Source organism: Ursus arctos, chromosome X, assembly GCF_023065955.2.
Source record: "Ursus arctos isolate Adak ecotype North America chromosome X, UrsArc2.0, whole genome shotgun sequence".
NCBI classification, from domain to species: Eukaryota; Metazoa; Chordata; class Mammalia; order Carnivora; family Ursidae; genus Ursus; species Ursus arctos.
In genome coordinates this window covers 44,948,562-44,975,832 of record NC_079873.1, presented here as the reverse complement: position 1 = coordinate 44,975,832, position 27,271 = coordinate 44,948,562, and the positions used below count along the sequence as shown (strand labels likewise).

The window sequence follows — 27,271 nt, the reverse complement described above, 5'->3', positions numbered from 1 at the left end:
TCCATAGTCTCTCATGGTTCATTCCCCCTTCTGTTTACCCCCCCTTCATTCTTCCCTTCCTTCTCCTACCGATCTTCCTATTTCTTATGTTCCATAAATGAGTGAAACCATATGATAATTGTCTTTCTCTGCTTGACTTATTTCACTTAGCATAATCTCCTCCAGTCCCTTCCATGTTGCTGCAAATGTTGTGTAATCGTTCTTTCTGATGGCTGAGTAATATTCCATTGTTTATATGGACCACATCTTCTTTATCCAGTCATCTGTTGAAGGGCATCTCCGCTCCTTCCACAATTTAGCTACCCACAATGTTTATTCTTAACAGTTCTTGCTAGCTCTACAGCTGCTACAGTGGAAGGACAAATACTTGAAGCTCCTAACTCCATTTGGGGGGCATCACTCCTTCTACCTTTATATTTTTAATATGTGTATCTTAACTTGTATTTTCTTTAAATTTCTAGACTTACTTATTATCTACATCTTTTTTTTTTAAGATTTTTTATTTATTTATTTGACAGAGACAGCCAGAGAGAGAGGGAACACAAGCAGGGGGAGTAGGAGAGGAAGAATCAGGCTCCCAGCGGAGGAGCCCGATGTGGGGCTCGATCCCATAATGCCAGGATCATGCCCCAAGCCGAAGGCAGACGCCTAACGACTGAACCACCCAGGCGCCCCTATCTACATCTTAACCTCTCTTGAATAAGACATGAGCCTTAGAATGGAATTTCTTTTTGCATGTTACTTTATACTTATTATCTCTCAATCCTCACAACTTCTCAAGGCAGGTGATATTATTTCAATTTTGTGGGTGAAGATGGTGAGACCTAGAGAAGTTTTCCTAAGTCACAAAGCTAGTGGGTCAGTCCAGGATTTCAAAATAATATCTGATCCCTAGGTTCAAGGTTTTTCTACCATACCATGCTTCTTTCCTTGAGATGAAAAACGCTTTCAGACCCAAGAAAATAATATTGACAGCCACTGGGGCTATTAGGTATAGGATCTTTCTCAAACAACTCTTACCAGAAGTCATTTCTTTTGAGGGACAATCAATGACCCCTCTTCTTTTTTTTTTTTTTTTTGAAGATTCTTTAATAAGGTCAGAAGACAGGGGTTTTACTTCTTTGTTCAAGAAAGGAAGGCCTGAACAATGAACTCATTTTCCTATAAAGAGGTCCTACTAGAAGGAAGTATGAGACTGGATTCCTCTGATGAAGCAGAATTCTAGAGAAATTTGAGGCTGGTCATTAACAGGAGCAGGATCACTAGGAAGAAGTTTCACTCTCACTTTGCTTCTCTTTTAGGTTTAGAAGCAGTAGCAACAGCGTTTGACTTCATCAGTAGAATCTATCTACATCATTGTCCCATTAAATCCTATAGGTGTTGCATGTGGATTGCGAGGAGAGTGTGATAAAACTGGATGTTTGTGTATATGTGTATAAAATGAGATAATTGTATATGTGTGTTTTGCCATTCAGATCATATCAGTTTCAGTAATCTTGTTGCCAGTTCAGCCTAAGTGGTCTTTTTGTTCCCTTTGTGTGAATAATGTTATAGCATTTCTTTTTCCAATTCAGCCAACATTTATTGAGTACCTTCTCTGCATTGTGTTAGGCTCCCTTATTTGTAATCAAATAATACTTATCCCTGCCCTCACAGTAAATTGGGGGTGATGTATTTACTTTTCAACTCTTAAATACTATATAACAACTCCAGTAGAGGTATACCCAGGATACTCTGGAGAGTTGAGGAGACATCTGAATCAGATTAGGAGAATAAGGAAGGCTTATTTAGGAAGTGAACCTAGAGCTGAATTTTGCAGGGTCAGTAAAGTAACTCATGAAGGTTACTCACTAAATGGATGTTGAGTGAGTGAATCAGAATTAGGCGATACTTAGAGAAGGACATTTACAGCAAAGGTACAAATGTGGAAAGGTGTGAAAAGTATGTGGCACATTCAGGGATTCCTGCATTTGAGTCTGGATTAAGTAAAGGGTCTACTGGTAGGGGAGTGGGAGGAGCTGAGATGTAGGTATCATTCTGTCTTCACCCTTCTGGATGAAATCTCAGTTTACTCTGCTTTTCCCTCTCACTGCAGTTTACCCTTCCCTGGAGTCTGATGATGATGACCCTGCTTTGAAATCTCGACCCAAGAAAAAGAAGAATTCAGATGATGCTCCATGGAGTCCTAAAGGTGATCCAGTATTCTGTCCTTAAACTCTGTAGGTATGGTTTGGGGAAAATAGGCTGGGAGGTAGTTGGGATATATAACATAAGAAGACATGATTCAGTCACTCATTTATTTATTCAGCAAACATTTGTTGGGTACCACCTATGTGCCAGGGTACCATGTTAGGTGCTGGAGTGAAAATGATCAATAAGACCCACTTCATGCACTCAGTTCAGCCAAGTCAGAGGTAGTGGAGCATGTTGCTTCTGATATATGGCTTGAGATGAAAAGAAGACCTTGAACAGATTCCAGCAAGCAGTCTGAGGCTTCTGAGAACATTCTGCTACCATCATCCCAGACCTTTGGTAATATGTTGTCAAATGAGGGAAAGTCTGCTGACTGTTGAACTCCACAAGGCCCAAGACTCCTTAGACTGTCACCTGTACTGGCTGAGAGGCCAGCTCTGAGGAAGGAAGAAAGAATGATCATTGAGTTGAACATGGAGTTTAGAGGGTAATAAAAGAATTTTATTCATCTCACTAGTTGGGTGGTTTTCACATTGGAGGGTATGTCAGTTAGCTTTTGCTGCTTATCAGACTACTCCAAACTTAGTGGCTTAGAACAGTGACAGCTGATCATTTCTCATGATTCTGTAGGTTGGCTAAGTTATTGTTCTGTCTGGACTGGCTTGGCCCAGGCAGGGTGGTTTAAAAAGATGATCTTCAGGAGTCTAGACCTAATTTGGGGTGGCTAGTGCCTCTCTCCATGCGGTCTCTCCTGGTTCACCAGGAAGCCAGCACAAACTTTTTCACAAGAAAGCAGAAGCATGTCCATTAGCAAGAGAAGGAAAGCCCCAGTTTGCAAGCATTTTTCAAGCCTCTGCCTGTGTCATGTTTTCCGTTGTCCCACTGGCCAAAGCAAGTAACATGGTCAAGCCTCAATTCCAGGGGTGGAGATATAGATAACATCTCTTGAGAGAGGGAGCTGCAGGGAGATGTGAGCAAGTTGAAAGCCATTACTGCAACAGTCTGCCACAGAGGGTGCTGGAACCTCAGTACCCATGGTTCCCCAGGAAATCCCCTGCTGGCCCCACCCATCCTTATCTGGCATTTCTGCTGTTTGCTTGAGGTTGAGGCATCGGGTGGTAGGGTAATCCTAGGAAGTGTTCTCTTAGTGAGTCAGTCAGCAAATGTTACTATTTTCCGATTGTATTTTTTCCTATAGTTTCTGGCTAATTAGCAAAATAGAAAAGTTGGAAAGTACAGAAAATAGAAGAACATGTAAGGAAGAAACCACCCATGATTCTGCTACCCAGAGGCAGCCCCTGTGTTAATGTTTTGACATGTTTCCTTCAAATCTGTTTTTCCTATATATTTCTTTTTATGGTTGAAATTATACTGTGTATACAATCCTGTATCTTGTTTTAATTTTTTTTACTTTTAATCAAATTAATGTGTATATTTGGTAGCAAATCAAATAGCACAGAGGAGTTTAGGATGAAATGCAATGGTCTTCACCTCTACTTTCCTCACCTCCAATCCCATGCCTGAGAGACAACCTCCTGTTTTCTTTTTTCTGGTCATTACCTTCAAAACTCAAGATAATAGGATTTTATACCACTATTTCTTGATGTATCAACTTAGCCTCTGTTTCTCTTTCTCTCAGCTTCTGTGAGTCTCTCTTGATTACCCACTTTCTAAGATACAGACACTAGCACACTATTCTTTCTTTCTTCTTCTGACCTTCTGTGAACTGTACATTTTCCTTTACATTGTCAAGGTTGTTAGCATTTACATTGCCTTGTGATTAATACTCTATATTAGCTAGGGGTTGACTGTAAAAGTTGAAAACCAATACATATACCTGGCCTTTTAAATATTATTTCATAAGTATGTCCTTATGCCATTGTTTATAAATATTTTAGTGGCCACGAAATATTATGTCCTATGGATATACCTTATTTACCTGACTTCTTTAATGTGAGGCATTTAGCCTATTGCCAAGTTTTCACAATCACTAATAACATTTGGGGTGAACATATTTATATGTGTTGGTGTCTCTGATTATTTACTTAGGGTGGATCCCCATTAAATTCCAAAAGGACAAAACGTACATGTGGGTATATAGTAAAATATTTCCCTCTCACCCCTGTTCCACAGCCTTCACTTCCCCACTAGAATTCTCCACTGGAGGGTTGCTGTAAGCCTTTAGTTAATTTCCAGAATTCTGAAAAAGTTTATTCTTTTTTTTTTTTTTACCAGTTTTTTTCATTGTTTTAATTCAGGAATGAGTGTTTGGAGGTCCTTAACTTTGCCATTTTTGCTGTTGTCATCCATCATAACATACTAAATAGTTCAGTATGCATTTCCATGAAAATGACATTTTTTCTACTTCTTCCTTCTACTATAACCATAGTACCATTTTATGACACCTAAGTAAAGTAACATTTATTTTCTCATATCATTTAGTACCAAATCCTTATTCAAATTTCCCCCCAATTATACCAAAAATATCTTATAATTTGCTTATTCAAACCAGGTTCTATTCAAAGACTAAATTAAATTTAAATTAAAAAAAATTTTAAAAAGACATTTTGCAGGGCACAGTTGGTTTTGATTTGTATTTCCCTGATGATGAGTGATGTTGAGCATCTTTTCATGTGTTTGTTAGCCATCTGGATGTCTTCTTTGGAAAAGTGTCTATTCATGTCTTCTGACTACTTCTTAACTGGATTATTTATTTTTTGGGTGTTGAGACTGATAAATTCTTTGTAGATTTTGGATACTAACCTTTTATCTGATATGTCATTTACAAAGATCTCACATTTCGTCTGTTGCCTTTTAGTTCTGTCGATTGTTTCCTTCACTGTCCAGAAGTTTTCATTTTGATGAAGTCCCAATACTTCATTTTTGCTTTTGTTTCCCTTGCCTCTAGAGACATGTCTACTAAGAAGTTGTTGCAACTGAGGTCAAAGAGGTTGTTGCTTGTGTTCTCCTCTAGGATTTTGATGGTTTCCTGCCTCACATTTAGGTCTTTCATCCATTTTGAATTTATTTTTATGTATGGTATAAGAAAGGGGTCCAGTTTCATTCTTCACATTCTTTTTTCCATTGAATATTCTTTCCTGCTTTGTTAAAAATTACTTGATCACGTAGTTGTGGGTCCATTTCTGGGTTCTTTATTCTGTTCCATTGATCTATGTGTCTGTTTTTGTGCTGGTACCATGCTGTCTTGATGATTACAGCTTTGTAATACAGCTTGAAGTCTGGAATCATGATGCTTCCCACTTTGCTTTTCAACATTCCTTTGGCTATTCGGGTCTTTTCTGGTTACATACAAATTTTAGAATTGTTTGTTCCAGCTCTGTGAAAAATGCTGGTGTTATTTTGATAGGGATTGCACTGAATGTGTAGATTGCTTTAGGTAATATAGACATTTTAACAATATTTGCTCTTCCAATCCAAGAATATAGAATGTTTTTCCATTTCTTTGTATCTTATTCAATTTCTTTCATAAGTGTTCTATAGTTTTCAGTGTACAGATCTTTTACCTCTGTGTTTAGGTTTATTCCTAGGTACATTGTGATTTTTGGTGCAATTGTAAACGGGATCAGTTCCTTGATTTCTCTTTCTGCTGCTTCATTATTTGTGTATAGATATGCAACAGATTTCTGTATGTTGATTCTGTATGTTGAGTCACAATATCCTGTGACTTTGCTGAATTTTTCTATCAGTTTGCAATGTTTTGGTGGAATCTTTTAGATTTTCTACAAAGAGTATCAGGTCATCTGTGAAGAGTGAAAATTTGACCTCTTCCTTGCCGATTTGGATGACTTTTATTTCTTTTTGTTGTCTGCTGAGGCTAGGACTTCTAGTACTATATTGAACAACAGTGGTAAGAGTGGACATCCCTGTCATGTTCCTGACGTTAGGGAAAAAGCTCTCAGGTTTTCCCCATTGAGGATGATATTAGCTGTGGGTCTTTCATATATGCACTTTATAATGTTGAGGTACATTCCTTCTATCCCTACTTTGTTGAGGGTGTTAATCAAGAAAGAATGCTGTATTTTGTCAAATGCTTTTTTTGCCTCTATGGAGGGATCTTATGGTTTTTATCCTTTATTTTATTAATGTGGTATATCACGTTGATTGATTTGTGAATATTGAACCACCCCTGTGCAGCCCAGGAATAAATCCTGCTTGATCATGGTGAATAATCCTTTTAATGGACTGTTGGATTCCATTAGTAGTATTTTGTTGAGAATTTTTGCATCCATATTCATCCATATTGGTCTGTAATTCTCTTCTGTAGTGGGGTCTTTGACTGGTTTTGGAATCAAGGTAATACTGGCCCTGTAGAACGAGTTTGGAAGTTTTTCTTTCATTTCTATATTTTGGAACAGTTTCAGAAGAAAAGGTATTAATTCTTCTTTAAATGTTTGGTAGAATTCCCCTGGGAAGCTATCCGGCCCTGGACTTTTGTTTTTTGGGAGGTTTTTGATTACTGATTCAATTTCTTTGCTGGTTATGGGTCTGTTCAACTACTCTATTTCTTCCTGTTTCCCTTTTGGTAGTTTATATGTTTCTAGCAATGTATCCATTTCTTCCAGATTGCACTATTTGTTGGCATATAATTGCTCATAATATTCTAATTGTTTATATTTCTTTGGTGTTGTGATCTCTCCTCTTTTGTTCGTGATTTTATATATTTGGGTCCTTTCTCTTTTTGATGAGTCTGGCTAGGGGTTTATCAGTTTTGTGAATTTTTTCAAAGAACCAGATCCTAGTTTTGTTGATCTGTTCTGCTGGGTTTTTTTTATTTCTATATCACTTATTTCTGCTATAATCTTGATTATTTCCCTTCTGCGGGCTTTAGGCTTTATTTGCTGTTCTTTTTCCAGTTCCTTTAGGTGTAAGGTTAGGTTGTGTATTTGAGACTTTTCTTGCTTCTTAAGGAAGACCTGTATTGCTATATACTTCCCTCTTATGACTGCCTTTGCTACATCCCAAAGGTTTTGGACTGTCATGACTTCATTTCCATTTGCTACCATGTATTTTTTAATTTCTTCTTTAATTTCCTGGTTAACCCATTCATACTTCAGTATGATGTTCTTTAACTTTCATGTGTTTGTGGTCTTTCCAAATTTTTTCTTGTGGTTGTCTTCAAGTTTCATTGTGTTGTGGTCTGAAATATGCATGGTATGATCTCAGTCTTTTTGTACTGATTGAGGGCTGATTTGTGACCCAGTATGTGATCTGTTCTGGAGAATGTTCTATGTGCACTCGAGAAGAATGTGTATTCTGCTGCTTTAAGATGAAATGCTCTGAATATATCTGTTAAGTCCTTCTGTTCCAGCCTGTCTCTCAAAGCCGTTGTTTCCTTATTGATCTTCTGCTTAGATGATCTGTCCATTGCAGTGAGTGGGGTGTTAAAGTCCTCTAATGTTATATTATTCTCAGTGAGTTTCTTTAATTTTGTTACTAATTCACTTATGTATTTAGCTGCGTCCAAGTTAGGGGCATAAATATTTACAGTTATTAGGTCTTGTTGGATAGATCCCTTTTTTGTGATATAGCGCCCTTCTTCATCTTTTATTATAGTCTTTGGTTTAAAATCTAGGTTGTCTGAGGGTGCCTGGGTGGCTCAGTTGGTGGCTCATTCAGTTGGGCATCTGACTCGTGATTTTCGGCTTGGGTCGTGATCTCAGGGTCATGAGATCAAGCCCTTTGTTGGGCTCTGTGCTGGGCGTGGAGCCTGCTTGGGATTCTCTTTCTCCCTCTGCCCCTCCCCCTCCTCCAAAAAAATCTAGTTTGTCTGATGTAAATATGGCTGCTCCAGCTTTCTTTTGATGTCCATTAGCATGATGGATGGTTCTCCACCCGCTCATGTTCAGTCTGGAGGTGTCTTTGGTTCTAAAATGAGTCACTTGTAAGCAGCATTTTGATGGGTCTTTTTTAAAAATCCATTCTGATACCCTGTGTTTTTTAATTGGAGCATTTAGTCCATTTACATTCTGAGTAATTACTGATAGATGTGAATTTAGTGCCATTGTATTACCTGTAAAGTTGCTGTTCCTGTAGATTGTCTCTGTTCCTTTTTAGTCTTTGTTGCTTTTGGTCTCTCTTTGCTGCTCGAAGTGTCCCCTTTAATATGTCTTGCAGGACTGGTTTAGTGTTCATGACCTCCTTTAGTTTTTGCTTGTCCTGGAAACTCTTTATCTCTCCTTCTATTCTGAATGACAGCCTTGCTGGATAAAGTATTCTTGGCTGCATACTTTTTCAATTTAGCAGGTTAAATATTTCATGCCACTTCTTTCTGGCCTGCCATGTTTTTGTGGATAGGTCAGTTGCTAACCTTATATGTCTACCCTTGTAGGTTAAAGACCTTTTGTCCCTAGCTGCTTTCAGAATTCTCTCTTTATCTTTATATTTTGCAAGGTTCACTGTCATATCTTGGTGTTGGCCTGTTTTTGTTGATTTTCAGGGGAGTTCTCTGTGCCTCCTGGACTTGAATACCTGTTTCCTTCCCCAGATTAGGGAAGTTCTCAGCTGTAATTTGTTCAAATAAGCTTTCTGCCCCTTTTTCCCTTTGTTCTTGTTGCTTCAGATCATTTTTAAACAAATAAAATATCACCTTTAAAGAAAAAGACTTCAGTGTCCTGAATTGCTTCTAATTCTAGGATTAGAATCTGCATACTACTTATACAGAAAGGTTTTTATAATAATAATGATAATAATAATAATAATAGCAGCTAATCAACCAAGAAATCTTCAAATCTAGGTTGGTACCACTACCAACTTCTTTTTTTTTCTGTGACATTGACTTTTTTCATTAATTAAAATAGAACAGTAGAATAAATTCCCATACATCCACCACCAAGAATCAACAATTATCAAAATTTTGCCATGTTTGACAATTGCTGGAGAGGATGTGGAGAAAAGGGATCCCTCCTAGATTGTTGGTGGGAATGCAAGTTGGTACACCCACTCTGGAAAACAGTGTGGAGGTCCCTTAAAAAGTTAAAAATTGAACTACCCTATGACCCAGCCATTGCACTACTGGGTACCTAACCAAAGATACAGACGCAGTGAAGGGAAGGGCCATACGTACCCCAATGTTCATAGCAGCATTGCCCACAATACCCAAAGCGTGGAAGGAACCGAGATGCCCTTCAACAGATGACTGGATTAAGAAGTTGTGGTCCATATATGCAATGGAATATTACTCAGCTATCAGAAAGAATGAGTTCTCAACATTTGCTGCAACATGGACGGCACTGGAGGAGATAATGCTAAGTGAAATAAGTCAAGCAGAGAAAGACAATTATTATAGGATTTCTCTCATCTATGGAACATAAGAACTAGGAAGATCGGTGGGGAAGAAAGGGATAAAGAAAAGGGGGGGTAATCAGAAGGGGCAATGAAGCATGAGAGACTATGGAGTATGAGAAACAAACTGAGGGCCTCAGAGGGGAGGGGGGCGGGGGAATGGGATAGACCGGTGATGGGTAGTAAGGAGGGCACATATTGCATGGTGCACTGGGTGTTATATGCAACTAATGAATCATCGAACTTTACATCGGAAACCGGGGATGTACTCTATGGTGACTAACATAATATAATAAAAAAAACATATAAAATAAAGATTTTGCAATGTTTGATTATTTTCTTTTTTTTCAAAATAGTGCTTTAAAGCAAATCCTAGATATTGTGTCATTCCCCACTCCCAATGTACTTTAATGTACATCTCTAAAAAATACATTTTCTCATATAACAAAAATAACAACAAAATTAGTAATAATTTGATAATTCCTGTACATTAGTAGTAAGTCCATAATAAAATTTCCTCAATTATCTAAACAATAAAAGGTATTTTTACAGTGGGTTTATTTAAATCAGGATCTAGCAGAGTTCACATAGCATTTGGCTGTCATGCCTTTTTTTTTAATATTTTTTTATTATATTATGTTAGTCACCATACACAACATCCCTGGTTTCTGATGTAAAGTTCGATGATTCATTAGTTGCGTATAACACCCAGTGCACCATGCAATACGTGCCCTCCTAACTACCCATCACCAGTCCATCCCATTCCCCTGCCCCCCTCCCCTCTGAAGCCCTCAGTTTGTTTCTCAGAGTCCATAGTATCTCATGCTTCATTCCCCCTTCTGATTACCCCCCTTTCTTTATCCCTTTCTTCCCCTACCGATCTTCCTGGTTCTTATCTTACATAGATGAGAAAAATCATATAATTGTCTTTCTCTGCTTGACTTATTTCACTTAGCAATATCTCCTCCAGTGCTGTCCATGTTGCAGCAAATGTTGAGAACTCGTTCTTTCTGATAGCTGAGTAATATTCCATTGTATATATGGACCACAGCTTCTTAATCCATTCATCTGTTGAAGGGCATCTCGGCTCCTTCCACGTTTTAGCTATTGTGGACATTGCTGCTATGAACATTGCGGTGCATATGGCCCTTCTCTTCACTACGTCTGTATCTTAGGGGTAAATACCCAGTAGTGCAATGGCTGGGTCATAGGGTAGCTCAATTTTTAACTTTTTAAGGGACCTCCACACTGTTTTCCAGAGTGGCTATACCAACTTGCATTCCCACCAACAATGTAGGAGGGATCCCCTTTCTCCACATCCTCTCCAGCAATTGTTGTTTCTTGCCTTGTCAATTTTTGCCATTCTAACTGGCGTAAGGTGGTATCTTAGTGTGGTTTTGATTTGAATTTCCCTGATGGATAATGATTTTGAACATTTTTTCATTGGTTAGCCATTTGTATATCATCATAGGAAAAGTGTCTGTTCATATCTTCTGCCCATTTTATGATTTGTTTATTTGTTTCTCACGTATTGAGTTTGAGAAGCTCCTTGTAGATCTTGTTTACCAGTCTTTTATCGTAGCATCATTTGTAAATATCTTCTCCCATTCCGTGGGCTGCCTCTTAGTTTTTTTGACTGTGTCCTTGGCTCTGCAGAAGCTTTTTATCTTGATGAAGTCCCACAAGTTCATTTTTTCTTTTGTTTCTCTTGCCTTTGGAGATGTGTCATGAAAAAAAGTTGTTATGGCCGATGTCGTAGAGGTTGCTGCCTGTGTTCTCCTCTGGGATTTTGATGGATTCCTGTCTCACATCGAGGTCTTTCATCCAATTGGAGTTTGTCTTTGTGTATGGTTTGAGAGAGTGGTCAAGTTTCATTCTTTTGCATGTAGCTGTCCAATTTTCCCATCACCATTTATTGAAGAGACTTTTTTCCACCGGATGTTTTTTCCTGCTTTATCAAAGATTAGTTGCCCAAGGAGCCGAGGGTCCATTTCTGGGGTCTCTATTCTGTTCCATTGTTCTATGTGTCTGTTTTTGTGCCAGTACCATGCTGTCTTTGTGATCACAGCTTTATAGTACAGCTTGAAATCCGGCATTGTGATGCCCCCAGCTTTGTTTTTCCTTTTCAACAGTTCCTTGGCGATTCGGGGCCTTTTCTGGTTCCATACAAGTTTAAGGACTATTTGTTCCAGTTCTGTGAAAAATGTCATCGGTATTTTGATCGGGATAGCATTGAAAGTGTAGATTGCTCTGGGTAGCATGGACATTTTAACTATGTTAATTCTTCCGATCCATGAGCATGGAATATTTTTCCATCTTTCTGTGTCTTCTTCAATGTCTTTCAAGAGTGATTTGTAGTTTCTAGAATATAGATCCTTTACGTCTCTGGTTAATTTAATTCCAAGGTAACGTATGGTTTTTGGTGCTATTGTAAATGGGATGGATTCCCTAATTTCTCTTTCTTCAGTCTCACTGTTGGTGTATAGAAATGCCACTGATTTATGAGCATTGATTTTGTATCCCGCCACATTACTGAATTGCTCTATAACTTCCAATAGTTTGGGAGTGGATTCTTTTGGGTTTTCCATATAGAGTATCATGTCATCTGCGGAGAGAGACCGTTTGACTTCTTCTTTGCTGATTTGGATACCTTTTATCCCTTTTTGCTGTCTGATTGCTGTTGCAAGAACTTCTAGTATTATGTTGAATAATAGTGGCGAGAGTGGGCATCCTTGTCACATTCCTGATCTTAAGGGAAAGGCTTCCAGCTCTTCCCCATTGAGAATTATATTTGCTGTAGGCTTTTCATAGATGGTTTTTATGAGATTGAGGAATGTACCCTCTATCCCTACACTCTGAAGGGTTTTAATCAAGAAAGGATGCAGTATTTTGTCAAATGCTTTTTCTGTATCTATTGAGAGAATCATATGATTTTGAATTTTTCTTTCTGGATACAATCTAAGACACTGATAGATTTGTGAATGTTGAACCCCGCTTGCATCCCAGGGATGAATCTCACTTGGTCATGATGGATAATCCTTTTAATGTACTGTTGGATTCTATCATCCAGGATCTTGTTGAGGATTTTGGCATCCGTGTTCATTAGGGAAATCGGTCTGTAATTCTCCTTTTTGATGGGGTCTTTGCCTGGTTTGGGGATCAAGGTAATAGTGGCCTCATAGAATGAGTTTGGTAGCTTTCCTTCTGTTTCTATTTTTTGAAATAGCTTTAGGAGAATAGGTATTATTTCTTCTTTGAATGTTTGGTAGAATTCCCCAGGAAAACCGTCCGGGCCTGGAGTTTTGTTATTTGGAAGGTTGTTTATCACTGACTCAATTTCTTCATAATTAATTGGCCTGTTTAAGAAATCAATTTCTTCTGGTTTCAATCTTGGTAGTTTATAGGTTTCCAGGAAGGATTCCATCTCTTCCAGATTGCTTAGTTTATTGGCATATAGCTGTTGATAAAAATTTCTAATAATCCTTCCAATTTCAATGGTGTTCGTCGTGACCTCTCCTTTTTCATTCATAATTTTATTAATTTGGGTCCTTTCTCTATTCTTTTGGATAAGTCTTGCCAGTGGTCTGTCAATTTTATTAATTCTCTCAAAGAACCAGCTTCTAGTTCTGTTGATCTGCTCTGCTGTACTCCTGGTTTCTATTTCATTGATTTCTGCTCTAATCTTGGTCAACTGCTTCCTCGTGCGTGGATTAGGCCTGTCCCTCTGTTACTGTTCCAGCTTCTTGAGGTGAGAATATAAAAACTGCATTTTAGATTTTTCTATTCTTTTGAGTGAGGCTTGGGTGGCTATGTATTTCCCCCTTAGGACTGCCTTTGTAGTATCCCATAGGTTTTGGACCATTGTGTTTTCATTCTCGTTGGTCTCCATAAATTGTTTAAATTGATTTTTGATTTTCTGGTTTATCAAATCATTTTTGAGCAGGATGGTTCTTATTCTCCAAGTGTTTGAGTTTCTTCCAAATTTTTCCTTGTGGTTGAATTCCACTTTCAAAGCGTTGTGGTCTGAGAATATGCAGGGAATAATTTCAGTCTTTTGGTGTCGGTCGAGACCTGTTTTGTGACCCAAAACATGGTCTATTCTTGAGAATGTTCCATGGGCATTAGAATAGAATGAGTATTGTTTGGTTCTGGGGTGTAATGATCTATATATATCTATGAGGTCCAACTTGTCGAGTATGGCATTCAAAGCTCTTGTTTCTTTGTCGATTTTTTGCATGAGTGTTCTATTTCTGAGAGTGGAGTGTTGAGGTCCCCTACTATTAACGTATTTTTATCTATGTGTCTCTTTATCCGGTTAAGAGTAGGCTTGTGTATCTTGCTGCTCCCCTGTTGGGGGCATATATATTTATAATTGTCATATCCACTTGTTGGATACATCCTTTAAGAATAATATAGTGCCCTTCTGAGTCTCTAACTATAGTCTTTAGTTTAAAATCCAATCTGTCTGATATGAGAATTGCTACCCCAGCTTTCTTTTGAGGTCCATTGGCGTGAGAGATGGTATTCCATCCCTTTACTTTCAGTCTGGATGTATCTTTGGGTTCAAAATGAGTCTCTTTTAGACAGCACATGGATGGGTCATGTCTTTTTATCCAATCTGCTACCCTGTGGTGCTTTATGGGAACATTTAGGCCATTTACATTGAGACTGACTATTGAGAGATATGATTTTAATTATGCCATGTTGCCAGTAACGTCTTTGTTTCTATCGATTGTGACTTTCTGTTCTGTATCACTCTTGGGGCCTTTTTACCTTTATAGAACCCCCCTTAATATCTCCTGTAAGGCTGGTTTCGTGGTTACGAAATTGGTTAATGACAGGCGATTCTGAAATGTCTTTATTTCCCCATCAATTCTGAATGACAGCCTTGCTGGATAAAGGATCCTTGGCTGCATGTTTTTCTCTGAAAGAGCTTTAAAAATGCTCCCACAACCCTTTCTCTCATTCCAGGTCTGTGTAGACAGGTCTGACGTAATTCTGATGCCTTAGCCTTGGTACGTGAGAAATTTCTTTGCCCTGGCCGCTTTCAATACTGTATCCTTGGATCTAATATTTGCGAAATGCACCATGACGTGACGTGGTGTAGGTTTGTCGTGGTTGAGCTTGGGAGGGGTCCTCTCTGCCTCTTGGACACGAATGTTTGTTTCCCTCGCTAGATTAGGGAAGTTTTCAGCTACAATTTGTTCAAATATCTCTTCTAGACCTCTGTTTTTCTCTACCCCCTTGGGGATGCCGATGATTCTGACATTCCCGTAACCTACATTCTTGCTCGTGGATTTTTTTAAGTCCAGATTCTATTTTAGCTTTCTCTTTTACTAATCCATCCTCCAATTTGCTGATATGTTCTTCTGCCTCATCCACCCTGGCCGTCAGAGCCTCTAGTTTTGACTGCATTTGGTTCATAGAATTTTTTTTTTTTTTTAAAGATTTTATTTATTTATTTGACAGAGACAGCCAGCGAGAGAGGGAACACAGCAGGGGGAGTGGGAGAGGAAGAAGCAGGCTCACAACGGAGGAGCCTGATGTGGGACTCGATTCCGGCACACCGGGATCACGCCCTGAGCCGAAGGCAGACGCTTTAACGACTGCGCTACCCAGGCGCCCCGGTTCATAGAATTTTTAATTTCTGCCCGATTCGCTCTCATTTCCGCCCTTAGAGATTCTATATTCTCATTAACATTTTCGTTAAAACTTTTTTCAAGTCTACACATCATCTTGACCATTGTTACTCTGAATTCCATTTCTGATAATTTGGTTATATCCATATCCATCAGTTCTGTGGCAGAGGCCACAGACTCATTGTCTTTTCTTTGCTGGGGTGGATTTCTCCTTCTCGTCTTTCTGATGAGGAGAGGTTGCGGGGTTGTTCAGCGCCCAAATTATTGCCCGGGACCCAGGCCGCGCACCCTTGTTTTATTGGGATCTTAGGGATGTGGGCTTCTTGATTTTTCAGCCTGCCTTCTGGGGGAGGGGCCTGCCACGCCGATACTCAGGCAGCCCTGTTTGGGTAGAGTCTCCGCGTCCCCTGCGAGGGGGCATGGGGATGGGCACTCCCTGAGCCGGTATTTCCAGGCTTTTGTTCTCTGGCGGCTTTCCCTGGCGGTTTGCTGTGCCTCTTCTGAGAGTCAGAGCAGCAGCGGCCAAATTTCAGCCTCTGTCACGGAACAGAGGGATTGCGGCCCGTTCTCTACTAATGTTCTGGCCACTTTAACTCTGTCTCTGTTGGTGCTGCTCAACCCTGCAGCGTCCCGGAATGTGCGCCCCATACCCGGCATCCCAGCCCTCACTTCCAGGGCCGGCGAGTCTCTGTCCTTTGTGTTTCTAATACCGCCAGCCGCCCCCGTGTGCTCCCGGAGCTCCGGGTCTCAGTCTGGTTCCAGTGAGCACACCAGAGCTCCATTTCAATCTGGTGGCGCGCATTCCCCGGCTCATGGTCTCAGCAGCTCTCTCGTGGGTGCCGGTCCGTGAGTCCGCCTGGTCCGTGAGTCCGCCCGCTCCCCCCCCCCCCCCCCCCCGTGCAGGTGGCTACCGCTTCCCGGTGCCCAAACGCGGCGGCTCCCTCCCCCTTCCATTTATCTTCCGATATCTGTGCGCAGTTTCACGGCTCTCCGCTTTGTACCTCAATACTCAGCGCTGGAGATGTTCATTTGTAGAGATCCAGATGTATCTTCCTGCGTCTCAGGCTGATTCTGTGGACGTTCAGGCCGGTCTGGTACCTATCCAACTCGACTGAGGGGACCAGCTGAAAAAGGGGTCCCCTACTCCTCTGCCATCTTAACTGCCCCCCAGCTGTCATGCCTTTTGAGTCTCTCTTAATCCGGAGCATTCCCCCCTTCTTTTTCTGTGCTATTTATTTGTTGTAAAAAGTAGTATAATTGTCCTGTGACCCATCCCACCTTCTAGATTTGTTTGCTTCCTTGTGACATTGTCTTTTTAATGAAACCAGTCCAGTTAGTTATCTTGTAGAATGTCTGATTGTTTTCTCATGGTATCATTTAACTTGTTCTCTTATCTCTGTTTCCTGAAAACTGGAAGTAATATGAACCACTTACTTGATTTTAGATCTTTGGCAAAACTACTTCCAAGGTGATGCTGTGAATTTCGTATTCCATCGCATCAGGAGGCACTTGAAGTCAGCTGTCTCACTATTAGTAACAATCAGGTTAATACTTAGTTAAGGAGGTGTATGATCTTACCATTGTAAAGCTAGTTTTTTCCTTGTTGAGACTAGCAAGTAGTATGTGAGGTAATAGATTGGTACTGTGTCAGTATCCAGGTCCCTAGAATCAGTTGTTTTATTAGGGCTTGCAAAGCTGTGATTTTCCAATTTTGTCATTCCTTCTACATTTATTAGCTGGCATTCTTCTGTAAACAGGAGTTTTCCTTCATCATCTGGGGCTGTTTGGCAAAATACACTTGCTGTGTAAAATGTGGGATAATTAACTATTTTTTTAAATAACTGTTTTTTGATTCAAGGTTGTTAAAGCACTATAAAAGGGTTATACAACAGACAGTCTTCTTCAGGAGCTCACAGCCTGTTTGGTTGGCAAAATAACGTATGCACAACAGTACATCAAAGTTAGGGAATGAGACAGGATGGTATGGTGCTATATATTAAGTGACTGGTACACATCATTAGTTCAGGAGAGGGAGAGGTCAGTGTGAGCAAGAGTGCTCCTACAGGTTTTGTATAGAAGGTTGATTGCAGCTTGCCTTTTAAGGACGGTCAGATTTTGAAGAGGTGGACAAAGGAAAGAGGGTACTCTAGGTACTGTGGATGGTGAGGATGAAGGCAGGGGGAGAGAGGATGAGCTGTGTGTATTCTGGAGGTATAATAAGGAATCCATTCTGTCTAGAGAAGCTGAGAATATGGATGTGGAAATACGGTTGAGGAGGTAGGTGGGCTAGGAGCAGAACATGGACAATCTTAAATGCCAGTTCAGGAAAGTTAACTTTTATCCTGTAATCATTATGTGCCTTGTGTGCTTTGAGCATTTGTAAATTAGCTTCTTACCTTATGGTATACAAAATCGGACTTTGTAAAAAACTGGAAGCTGGGAGACCGATGAGACCACGTTTGGGGGAGGCTCAGAGGTAGGGAATATGCTTGACATTCAGATAAATGTTTTCATCCTGTTTCCTCTGCAGCCCGTGTGACCCCAACTCTACCAAAGCAGGACCGTCCTGTGCGTGAGGGGACCCGGGTAGCTTCCATTGAGACAGGCTTGGCTGCAGCAGCTGCAAAGCTGGCCCAGCAGGTAGGTGCTGACACCCGGGCAGTGGCCCTGCTACTGATCCCAGTTTGCCTTTAGGACAAAAACTAGAAATGTCTCAGAGGCTGTTGTTGGGAGCCAGTGGAAACCAAGCAGGCCAACTTCTCTCTGTCCTTGAATGAGAGCATACCAGCTGAGTATATTCGAGTTCTCAGCCACGCAACCAGTATCAGAATTTGTTTTTTGGGTAGAGGCTTTCTTTGTCCTCTATACCAAAATTATTACTGTTTTTAATTTAAATTCAATTAGCCAACATACAGTACATCATTAGTTTCAGATGTAGTGTTCAGTAATTTATCAGTTGCGTATAACACCCAGTGCTCATTACATCATGTACCCTCCTTAGAGCCTATCTCCCAATTACCCCATCCCCCCACCCAGCTGCCGTCCAGCAGCCCTCAGTTTATTTCCTATAGTTAAGAGTCTCTCATGTTTTTTCTCCCTCTCTGATGACTTCCCATTCAGTTTTCCCTCCCTTTCCCCTATGATCCTCTACACTGTTTCTTACATTCCACATATGAATATTTTGGTTGGGTCGTGGTTGATATTTTTGATTTTGTTCTCTTGTTCATCCATTCTTCTCTGGGCAAAATGACCAGAAGGAGGAATTCACAACAAAAGAAAGAACCAGAGGTATACCAAATATTATTGCCTTAATATTTACCCCTACTTCCCAAGAAAACTTCACCCACTAGTTTTTGTCCTAAAGGGTCACTTCACTAGAATCAACTTGGCCTCCTAGCAGGTTACAGTTTGCAAAGTTCTTTAATGTGTATACTATGCTCAGCAACCCTGGGAGCAGTTGGAGTTGAATTTTCTGATTCTCTCCTTATCAACATCCCCTTGGCTCCTCATGTGACATCCTATTGCTTACAGTATTTGTTGAGCATCTACTTTACGTTAGGTGCTTCCATGTACAATGTTTCATATAATCTGCCCAGTAGCCCTGTTCAATAGGTGATATTTTCATCATTTTGCAGGTGAAGAAAATGAGGCTCTCTTTAAGTGACTAGTCCAGGATAATACAGCCAGTAAATGGAGGAGACAAGATTCAAACTCATATCCTCTAACTTCAAATTTCCTGTTACTTGCTATTTCAATAAAATAGTAAAATGTTTATATAATTTAATAATTATATCCTATTTAAATAAAATTTAATAGAATGATGTTTTTAATATGCTGTTATATGGAGCTCTAGAGTTGCTTAGAAATGTCTCAGTGGCTGTTGCTGGGAGCCAGCAGAGACCAAGCAGGCCAAGCAGGCCTTCTTTGACCAGAACTTCTGTTATGTATATCCTAGTGCCATCTAAGATGTAATTTGGAAAAAAAAGGGAGGGGGGTTTTACTGTTTTAAATAAACAGATAAATTAATTAAAGGTGTGGAAACTACTTCTAGTGCCTTCTAAGGAGCTCACTTCTGTTTGGTTTGGTCAGGGATGACCTCAAAGAAGAGGATTTGAAATTTGGGAGGGGTTTTGCTGGCTAAGCTTTTAGAAGGAACAGGGAGGCATTCCAGGAGAAGGGAAATCCTTGGCAAAGCACCCAAGGTCCTCTTAATTTGGTCTCTAGTCACCTCTCCTCCCTAACCTCCTACCGGCCCTGCATGCACGTGCTTTGTACCAGCCGTACTATTGCACCACAGTGCTTGTAGTTCACCTAGTGTATACCATGTTGTCTCATGCCTCTGTGCCTTTGCACAGGTTGTTCTCTCTGCCCATTGGGGATCATCCCTTTCAGATGTCTTACCTAACACTCCTTCATTCTACCTACCACCAGTTTATTTCAGTGGCCTTCTGTGCTTCTGTAGTATTCTCTCATTGTACTTATAATCATAAGTATGCTTTTCTGTGTCCCTTATAAACTATGAGTGCCTCAAGGGTGGGGATGTATCTAATTTAACTTGATATCCCCAATATACTAAACATGTGTTTAGTCCATGTTGGGCGAGTGAGTGAATGGATGCATGGATGAATGAGCAGATCTTTCTGGATTGGAGGCTTCATGTTGGGGAATGGGGTAAGATAAATTCAGATTAAAAAAGGGATTGTAGAGCCAGCCTGCCTGAGTTCGAATCCTCACTCTACCACTTTAGCACATAACTTGATTTCTGTGTGCCTCTGTTTCCTCATAAAGTTTGAGGTTTAGATGAGTTAATGTGTGGGAAATCTCTGAGAATGGCACATGGCACAGAGCAAGTACTATAGACATGTTAGTTTTTCAGTGTTATCATTATGGGTTGGGTAAGTATGAATGACCAGACTATGGAAGACCATGAATGTCAGACCTGGTAACAGGTTTTTGAGCAAGGAAATTGACAAGGTGTAAGTGGTCCTGTCCTAAGACGGTCTAGTCTTCAGTGAGGGATCTGGATGAATTATACAAGGAGATTGGCAACGAAGATAGAAAAATTTAGGCTATGTGATCTAGGTGTGACTAGATAATTTCTGGATTGAGATGAGAGAAATGGGGGCAGAAATGTAGTTTCTGGTATGGGTGGAATAGCAGTGTGGTTGAGAAAAGAGATTCTGAAGCTAGATGGCTTAGGTCTGAATCCCAGCTTGGCCACATATTGGTCCTATAACCTCGGAAAAATGACTTAATCTCTCTGTGCCACAGTTTCTTCTCCTAAAAATGGGATTTTCATTCTTTCTTCTCATACTTCTTCTGAGTATTAAATGAGTTAAATTATAGAACAGTACCTGGCATGTATTACTAATATTATTATTCTTGTCCCCCAGAAATTCCTATGGTAGCCACAGCCTGTCAGATCTTCCGAAGGCAGGAGTAGGCCCGTGTTGCCAAGGCAAAGAAATGTAATCACTGAGTTGGTCTGTGTGGCTGTGTAGCATTTCAGAAGGTGAAGTCGTTCACATGCTCTCAGCACCACCTTTCCAGGTTCTCAGGGCTCCAGATGCCCACTATACAGGTACCCACTACACAGTGGATAGTAGATCCATAGAGCAACGGATGGATGAAATCCAAGATATTGGGAGAATTGACACAACTCCTTATTCATCCCTCCCATCCAGAGTTGAGGTTTTTAAGACCCAGTGATCTGGAGGACTGCCAAGTCCTCTATGAAAAGAAAAGACCAGCAAGAGGAGGAGAAACCATTGTAAGAGATGAACATAGAATAATAGTACACCACTTGTTGAGTACCTACTATGTACTGTGTGTTTTTACATCATTATTTAATCTTTCTGACAGCCCTAAAAAACAGATTTATTTTGCCCATTTTACAGATAAGGCGATTGAGATTCACAAAGGTTAGTAACTTGACGGAGGTCATCCCACTTAGGGAGCACAAACCTAGATTTGAACCCAAGTTTTTTTTTCATTCCAAAGCTACTATTCTTTCACTCCCAGAGGTCCCTTTTTGGGAAGTGTGCAGGGTGGGTATTCAGATAGACCTGGCTAAATCCTGGACCTAACAACTCTTCACCTGTGAGGCTTTGAGCTCAACTTCTTTAATATCCCTGCTCCTCAGTTTTCTCATCTATAAACTGAGGGATTTTCCTTCTCATGGCTACTCTGAGGAATAAATGAAGTAAAGTATACAGTTGGCCCTTGTACAACATGGGTTTGAACTGCGCAGGTCCACTTATATGTAGATATTTTTTTCATTACAATACTACTGTAAATGTATTTTCTCTACCTTATGATTTTCTTAATATTTTCTTTTCTCTGCCTTAGCTTGTTGTAAGAATACATACAACACAACAAAATAGATGTTAATCAGCCATTCATGTTATTCATAAGGCTTCCAATCAACAGTAGGCTATTAGTAGTTAAGTTTGGGGGATGTCAAAAGTTATATGTGGATTTTTGCCCACATCGGGGGTCAGTACCTGTAACCCCTACGTTTTTCAAGGGTCAACTGTATAAAGGGCCTTAACTGCTGTCATAAATTTAGCTATTCTTATTAGAAGTGTCCATGGTCCACCTCATAAATGGCAATGCTAGAACCAAAACCCAAGTCTCTGAATTCATTTACCCTTCTGTTACCACTGTACTGATTTGTGGCAGTGGTAACTTAAGGATGGATGGTACCCAAGAAATGACCTTAGGTGTTAGAAGGCCTGTGCCTTGTGTGTACATACACCCAGGCTAGACTTGGGGTGGGGGTGGGCTGCAGGACCACATTGACCAGTGTCTAGTTTCCTTTCTGGGCAATTCTCTTCTTTTCTCCACTTCTGAATTTTCTCCTCCCACTTGGCTTGTATTTCAGGAGCTGCAGAAAGCGCAAAAGAAGAAATACATCAAGAAGAAGCCTTTGTTGAAGGAGGTAGAACAGCCTCGTCCTCAAGAGTCCAATCTCAGTGTGGCAGCACCAGTCCCAACTCTGGCCACTACACCCCAGCTTCTCACCTCCTCCTCACCCCCGCCTCCTCCTGAGCCTAAACAAGAGGCCCTCTCAGGGAGTCTTGCTGACCATGAATATACTGCTCGTCCCAATGCCTTTGGTATGGCCCAGGCAAACCGCAGCACCACACCCATGGCCCCTGGTGTCTTCTTGACCCAGCGGCGCCCCTCAGTTGGCTCCCAGAGCAATCAAGCAGGACAAGGTATGACTGCCATATGGTTGCAGAACTGAAAAGGATCTTAGGGTCACCAGCTCCAAACCCTAAGCACTCTGGTAGATGAGAATACCTGGGAGGGACCCTGATGGCCAACCTAAGGTGCTTGGATTTGATCTCTTAGGCCATGAAGAGAGATTAACTGGGGTTAAACAGAGGCATTTCAGATGTGGGTTAGGGAGGAGCCTTCTGGTGACCAGAGTAGAGGGTGGGCTACAGGTGGGAAGTCTAGGGAAGAGGCATATACATAGGTTCAGGCTGCAGTGAAGAGAGGCTAAGGCTATAGCAGAGGGAATGGAAAGGGAGGGGATCAATTGATCAAGTATGGAAAAAGTCGCATGAGACATGAGAGGTGATTTGATGAGGGGAGAGAGAGGAAGAGGTGATGGGAGAGGTGCTCAAGCCCTGCTTTTCCTCACTTTGGCCCTCAAAGCCCGGTCCCTAGAGTATGCAGCTCAAGGGCGGTGAGGTCAGTGTGGCATTGGGTGACGAGGATGGGGCTTTCTTTCTTTCTTTCTTTCTTTCTCTCTTTCTTTCAAGATGGGGCTTTCTAATGAAACAAGGCTCTGGGGATGGCACCTTCAGGGACACTGAGCTATAACATAACCAGGCACTTATCTAATTCCAGTGGTCAGAATAAGAGGACAGGGAGGCATAACCACAGCCTCACAGAATTTAGGAAGAAAAATGATTGGGACCAAAGAAATCTGAGGAAAAGGAACCAGACAGACTAACCAGGGAGTCAATAGCTGCTGCAGGTCATAGGAGGAAGAGCCAAGGCATGTGGTGTTGGATGGAAGTGGTTAAGGAGGGCTTCTTGCCCAAGATGTGCCTGGAGTCAGCATAAGGATGGGGAGACTCTGGGCAGAGGAACAGAGGAAGGGGGTAGACTGAAGATAGTTGTGCTAGAGTTGCTGCTGAAGCCTGTGCCATAGCCTTTACTTACCTCTCTTTTCCCCCACAGGAAAGCGTCCTAAAAAGGGTCTGGCCACAGCAAAGCAGAGACTTGGCCGCATCCTGAAAATCCACAGAAATGGCAAACTACTTCTGTGAGCCCCCTAGTGTCCTGCCCCTCACCCCTTCACCCCCATTGCCTTCTCCATTGTCAACTCTCGGGGCACTCCTGGATCCTATCTGCCCCGGACAAGGTGCTGAGGCGCATTGTCCTGCTTTCTTGGAACTGACCAAAGGCATGGACTCCCCAACGGGCCCCTTCACCAACTCCCCTAACTCCCTTCCCTACTTCCACTAGAGCATCCCTTCTCCATACCTCTAAGTAGCAGGTAAATGGGAGAGGTTTCTGACTGACTAGAACCCTCTTTTTTGCTGCTCCAACCCATTTCCTTTTTACCAGCCTTGTCTGCCCTTTACTCTCATCCCCACTTAAAGCTGGAAGGCAGGATGGGGAGAGGCATAAAGTGAGCCTGGGCCCCTTGCTGTTTCCCTAGTCATGAAGTGGGAGGCCCAGTGCTCAGCACTTCCTGCAGCTCCAGCCCTGTCTCCAGAAGCCTGTCCACCTCTGCCCATATTTCCATCCCCTTCCTCCCCACAGCCCCGTGGACATGTCCCATTCCAGACTCGTTCCTAGGAGAAGGGTCTAGCCTCTGCCCCCTCTTGCCAAATGCTTCATGAAAATAAATAGGAGATTCCAGAGTCTCCTTACTGCCCCACCACGGGGCCATTTTCAGAGGTGGACTAGAAAGGTTATGGGCTGACATCACTCATCTTTGGGAAGAAGAGAGATTTCTGTCACTTCTCAAGGTGGGGAGAGGACCGACACCCAAGCCTTTGACCATGACTTTGTAGCCCACTGGAGGAAGCTACTTCCGGGTGGCTACAGATGAGGTCCCCTGTCCCAGGGTAAGCTTCAGGGATTTACCTGGATTTTGAGGTCCTGCAGAACATTATCCACATGGCTGTAGCTGGGCTCCAGCAAGTGAAAAACCATCTTCCAAAAGTCTGAAAGTTCCTACCACTGAAGCAGATAACCCTGGCCCTATGTACAGCCTGCTCTCTTCACCTGTACCACAGAGCACAGCCTGGACCTTCTGGAGAGGATGTGACAGGACAGCTCACCCCTGGGTTCTCTATCAGGAGCCTCCCTGCTTCTTTCCCCACCTAAGGTCTTGGTCTGAAGAAGACCTCAGAACTCACATCTTCACTTCTGGGTCTTTGTGCTCCCAGACATCAGGTCAACACTCAAGCAGAGTGCAGATGGGCTACTCGGGAGCCTGAGCCTGGGAGAGGAGATGCCCGTCTGTAAAGGAGCAGATCATCTGATCCTCCACTCCCTGTCTTCCCCTTGTGGATGTCTCTATTGTCCAGACAATGCCCAATGCCTCTCCCTCTTCTTTCTCCCCCCAGCTCCCTCCACCTCTGCCTGTCTTGCCTCCCTGGCACCCTGGACTGGATGGAGAATGCCCCACTCCCTCCATTTTGGTACTGCCCAAGTGGAGTGCATCCTTGCCCTCTGCTCCCCACTTCGACCTCACCCCAGTTTGCCCAGTGCTTCTGGGGAACTTAACAGCTACCATGCAGGCCACAGGAGTATGTGAGGCTTCCCTTGTCTTCTTTGTGTCTCTAGTTTGTCTTTCTTTTCTCTACAGCCCACATCTACTCTCCTTATTTGGAATCAGGGGTCCCTTAAACCCATCCGCTTTTTTTTTTTTATTTTGGGGACCCCAGGGGCCATGCAGTCCTCCATCTAGTCACACCAAAGGCAAAAAGCCTGGCTACCTCCCCCCTAGCACGTGAGGTCCCCACACCCCTCTCCTCTGTTTCCACCCAGCTTTGCTTTCTTGGGGATTTCAAGGCAGCAGAGGGTAGCGAGGGGAGGGAAGGGGGGCAGCCTGTGTCCCTGTGTAGGCAACTGCCTGACTAGGCCCTGACTGCTGTAACCAAGACCAGGACCCCAGCCCTTCTGCCCATTAACACCCACCCCCCCTTGATCTTTCAAAGGCAGCTAATTGCTAGCAAATCCCCCTGGTTCCGGGCCTCTTTCCCCTCTGTTTCTTTGTTAGAAGTTTCTGTGGGGCTGAAACCCAACCTCTGTTTGACTGGGTTTCCGTTTAGTTTAGTTGTGCTCTCAGAGCCTCCTGTTTGTTGTTTTGTGTTTTAAATGAAAAGCAAGTTTACCCTCAGAGTTATGCTTTTCCAAAGAGGCTAGTGTGCTTTTTTTTTTTTTTTAATGTTTCAGGTTCTAAGTGAAGTGAGTTGGGGAGGGGTTGGGAGTGGTAGTAACTAAGGTGTAGAACATGGTGAGAGTTACCTCTGGTCTCCAATTCCCAGCACAGAGCTGGGGGTTGGGTAGGGGGCAGGGAGAGAGGATTTCTATTCACCTTTAATATATTTTTACAGAAAAAGCAAACAATTTAAAAACAAGCCCACCGCTTCTGTACATGTCTAAATATATTTTTAGAAGTGGGTAGGATTGTGAATTTCTGATGCAGGGCCTTTTTATAAACAGGTTAGAATAGCATCATACAGACTTCTCTGTCGTTTTTTTCCCCTGTTTTTTTCTTATGTTGTGTTACTAATGTAATTTATATTTTTTTTAGATCCTCCCTTTCCTATAGAGATAAAAGTGATTTATCTTGGCAATTACTTTGCTTGGAATTCTTTTTTTGGTGGTTGTGGTGGTGGTGGGGGGTGGGGGGGGTGGGGGGTGGTGGGTGGTGGGATGGGTCCAGGCGTGCCGCCTTCTCTTTACATTCTCTCTGTCCCTCCCTTTCATGAACTCAGCACTTCCTTTCATGAACTCAGCACAACCTTACACCTGAGGTGGGAAAGGGACAGAATCCCAGGCTTCATGAGAGACACAGTCGACACACCAGAAACAGATAATCAGAAGTACAGTGAGCAGAAAAGAAGGGGGGCAATAATTCAAAGTGGCCTGACAAGTTTGATGGGAAGCCTTTCCATATCTCCCATGGGCTATTTTTAGTAGCTATACCCGTTCCTCTTTGAATGTGGAGTTTGGGGGTTTTGTTTCTCTTCCCTCTCTTTATCTGACATGCTCTTTCAGGCTGAACTTGGTTACTGTGTTTAGATCCAGTTTAAGGGTTAAAATATAATTTCTAGAGCTAACATGACACGCTCACTTCCTTGTACTAGACACTGCTCTTAGTATTCTATGTATATTGATTCATTTCATCCTCACTGACATCCTCATCCTGGTGATAAGAAAGCAGAGGCAAAGAAACCTTGCAGCATCAAACATCTTAAGTTGTAAGGCCAGCCTGGTTCCAGAGTCTGTGTTCTTATCACTGTACCACTGCTTACTGATAACCAGTACTATTTATTAAATGCCTTTTCTGTGCCAGGTATGGGCTAGGGGTTTTACTAAGATATCCCATTTAATTCTCACTGACAACGTTTGAGATAGTTGTTAGTCCTATTTTACAGTGAAGGAGACTGAAGTTTGCCAGTGGTCTTCCACAGCAGGATCTGCCAAAACTCACATTCTTTTTTTTTTTTTTAAGATTTTATTATTTATTTATTTGCCAGAGAGAGCGTGCGTGCGAGTGAGGGCAAGCAGGGGGAGTGGCAGGTAGAGGGAGAAGCAGGCTCCTCACTGAGGAAGGAGCCCAATGCGGGACTTGATCCCAGGACCCTGGGATCATGACCTGAGCCAAAGGCAGACGCTTAACGACTAAGCCACCCAGGCATCCCTAAAACTCCTGTTCTTTCCCCTGTCTTGGAAGATCTTTTGCAGATCAATGACCCAACAGATGTTTATTGAGCACCTGTTGTGTGCAAAATGTAGCATTGAGAATTATGTCCTGAGGAGATTCCTCTGGGATAATGTCAGGAGCCTCAGTTCCAAATCCACTATCACCCTGACCTTGTGTGACCCCGGATAGACTGTTTACTGTCTGAGAGTCACTGTAAAAGGAGTTTGGACCC

General features: G+C 42.0%; 1 protein-coding gene across 2 annotated transcripts in view; it reads left to right on the top strand.

The window, feature by feature from the left end:
- Positions 1-25,966, top strand: part of PHF8 (PHD finger protein 8) — a 109,728-nt gene extending 83,762 nt beyond the window's left edge. For both annotated transcript variants that reach the window (XM_026488670.4, XM_026488669.4), the window contains 4 exons: positions 2,096-2,191; positions 17,665-17,774; positions 22,018-22,354; positions 23,331-25,966. In XM_026488670.4, coding sequence (XP_026344455.1) covers positions 2,096-2,191; positions 17,665-17,774; positions 22,018-22,354; positions 23,331-23,419 — 632 coding nt within the window. In that variant the 3' untranslated portion in view covers positions 23,420-25,966. The remainder of the gene's footprint in view (positions 1-2,095; positions 2,192-17,664; positions 17,775-22,017; positions 22,355-23,330) is intronic.
- The last annotated feature ends 1,305 nt before the right edge of the window (positions 25,967-27,271 follow it).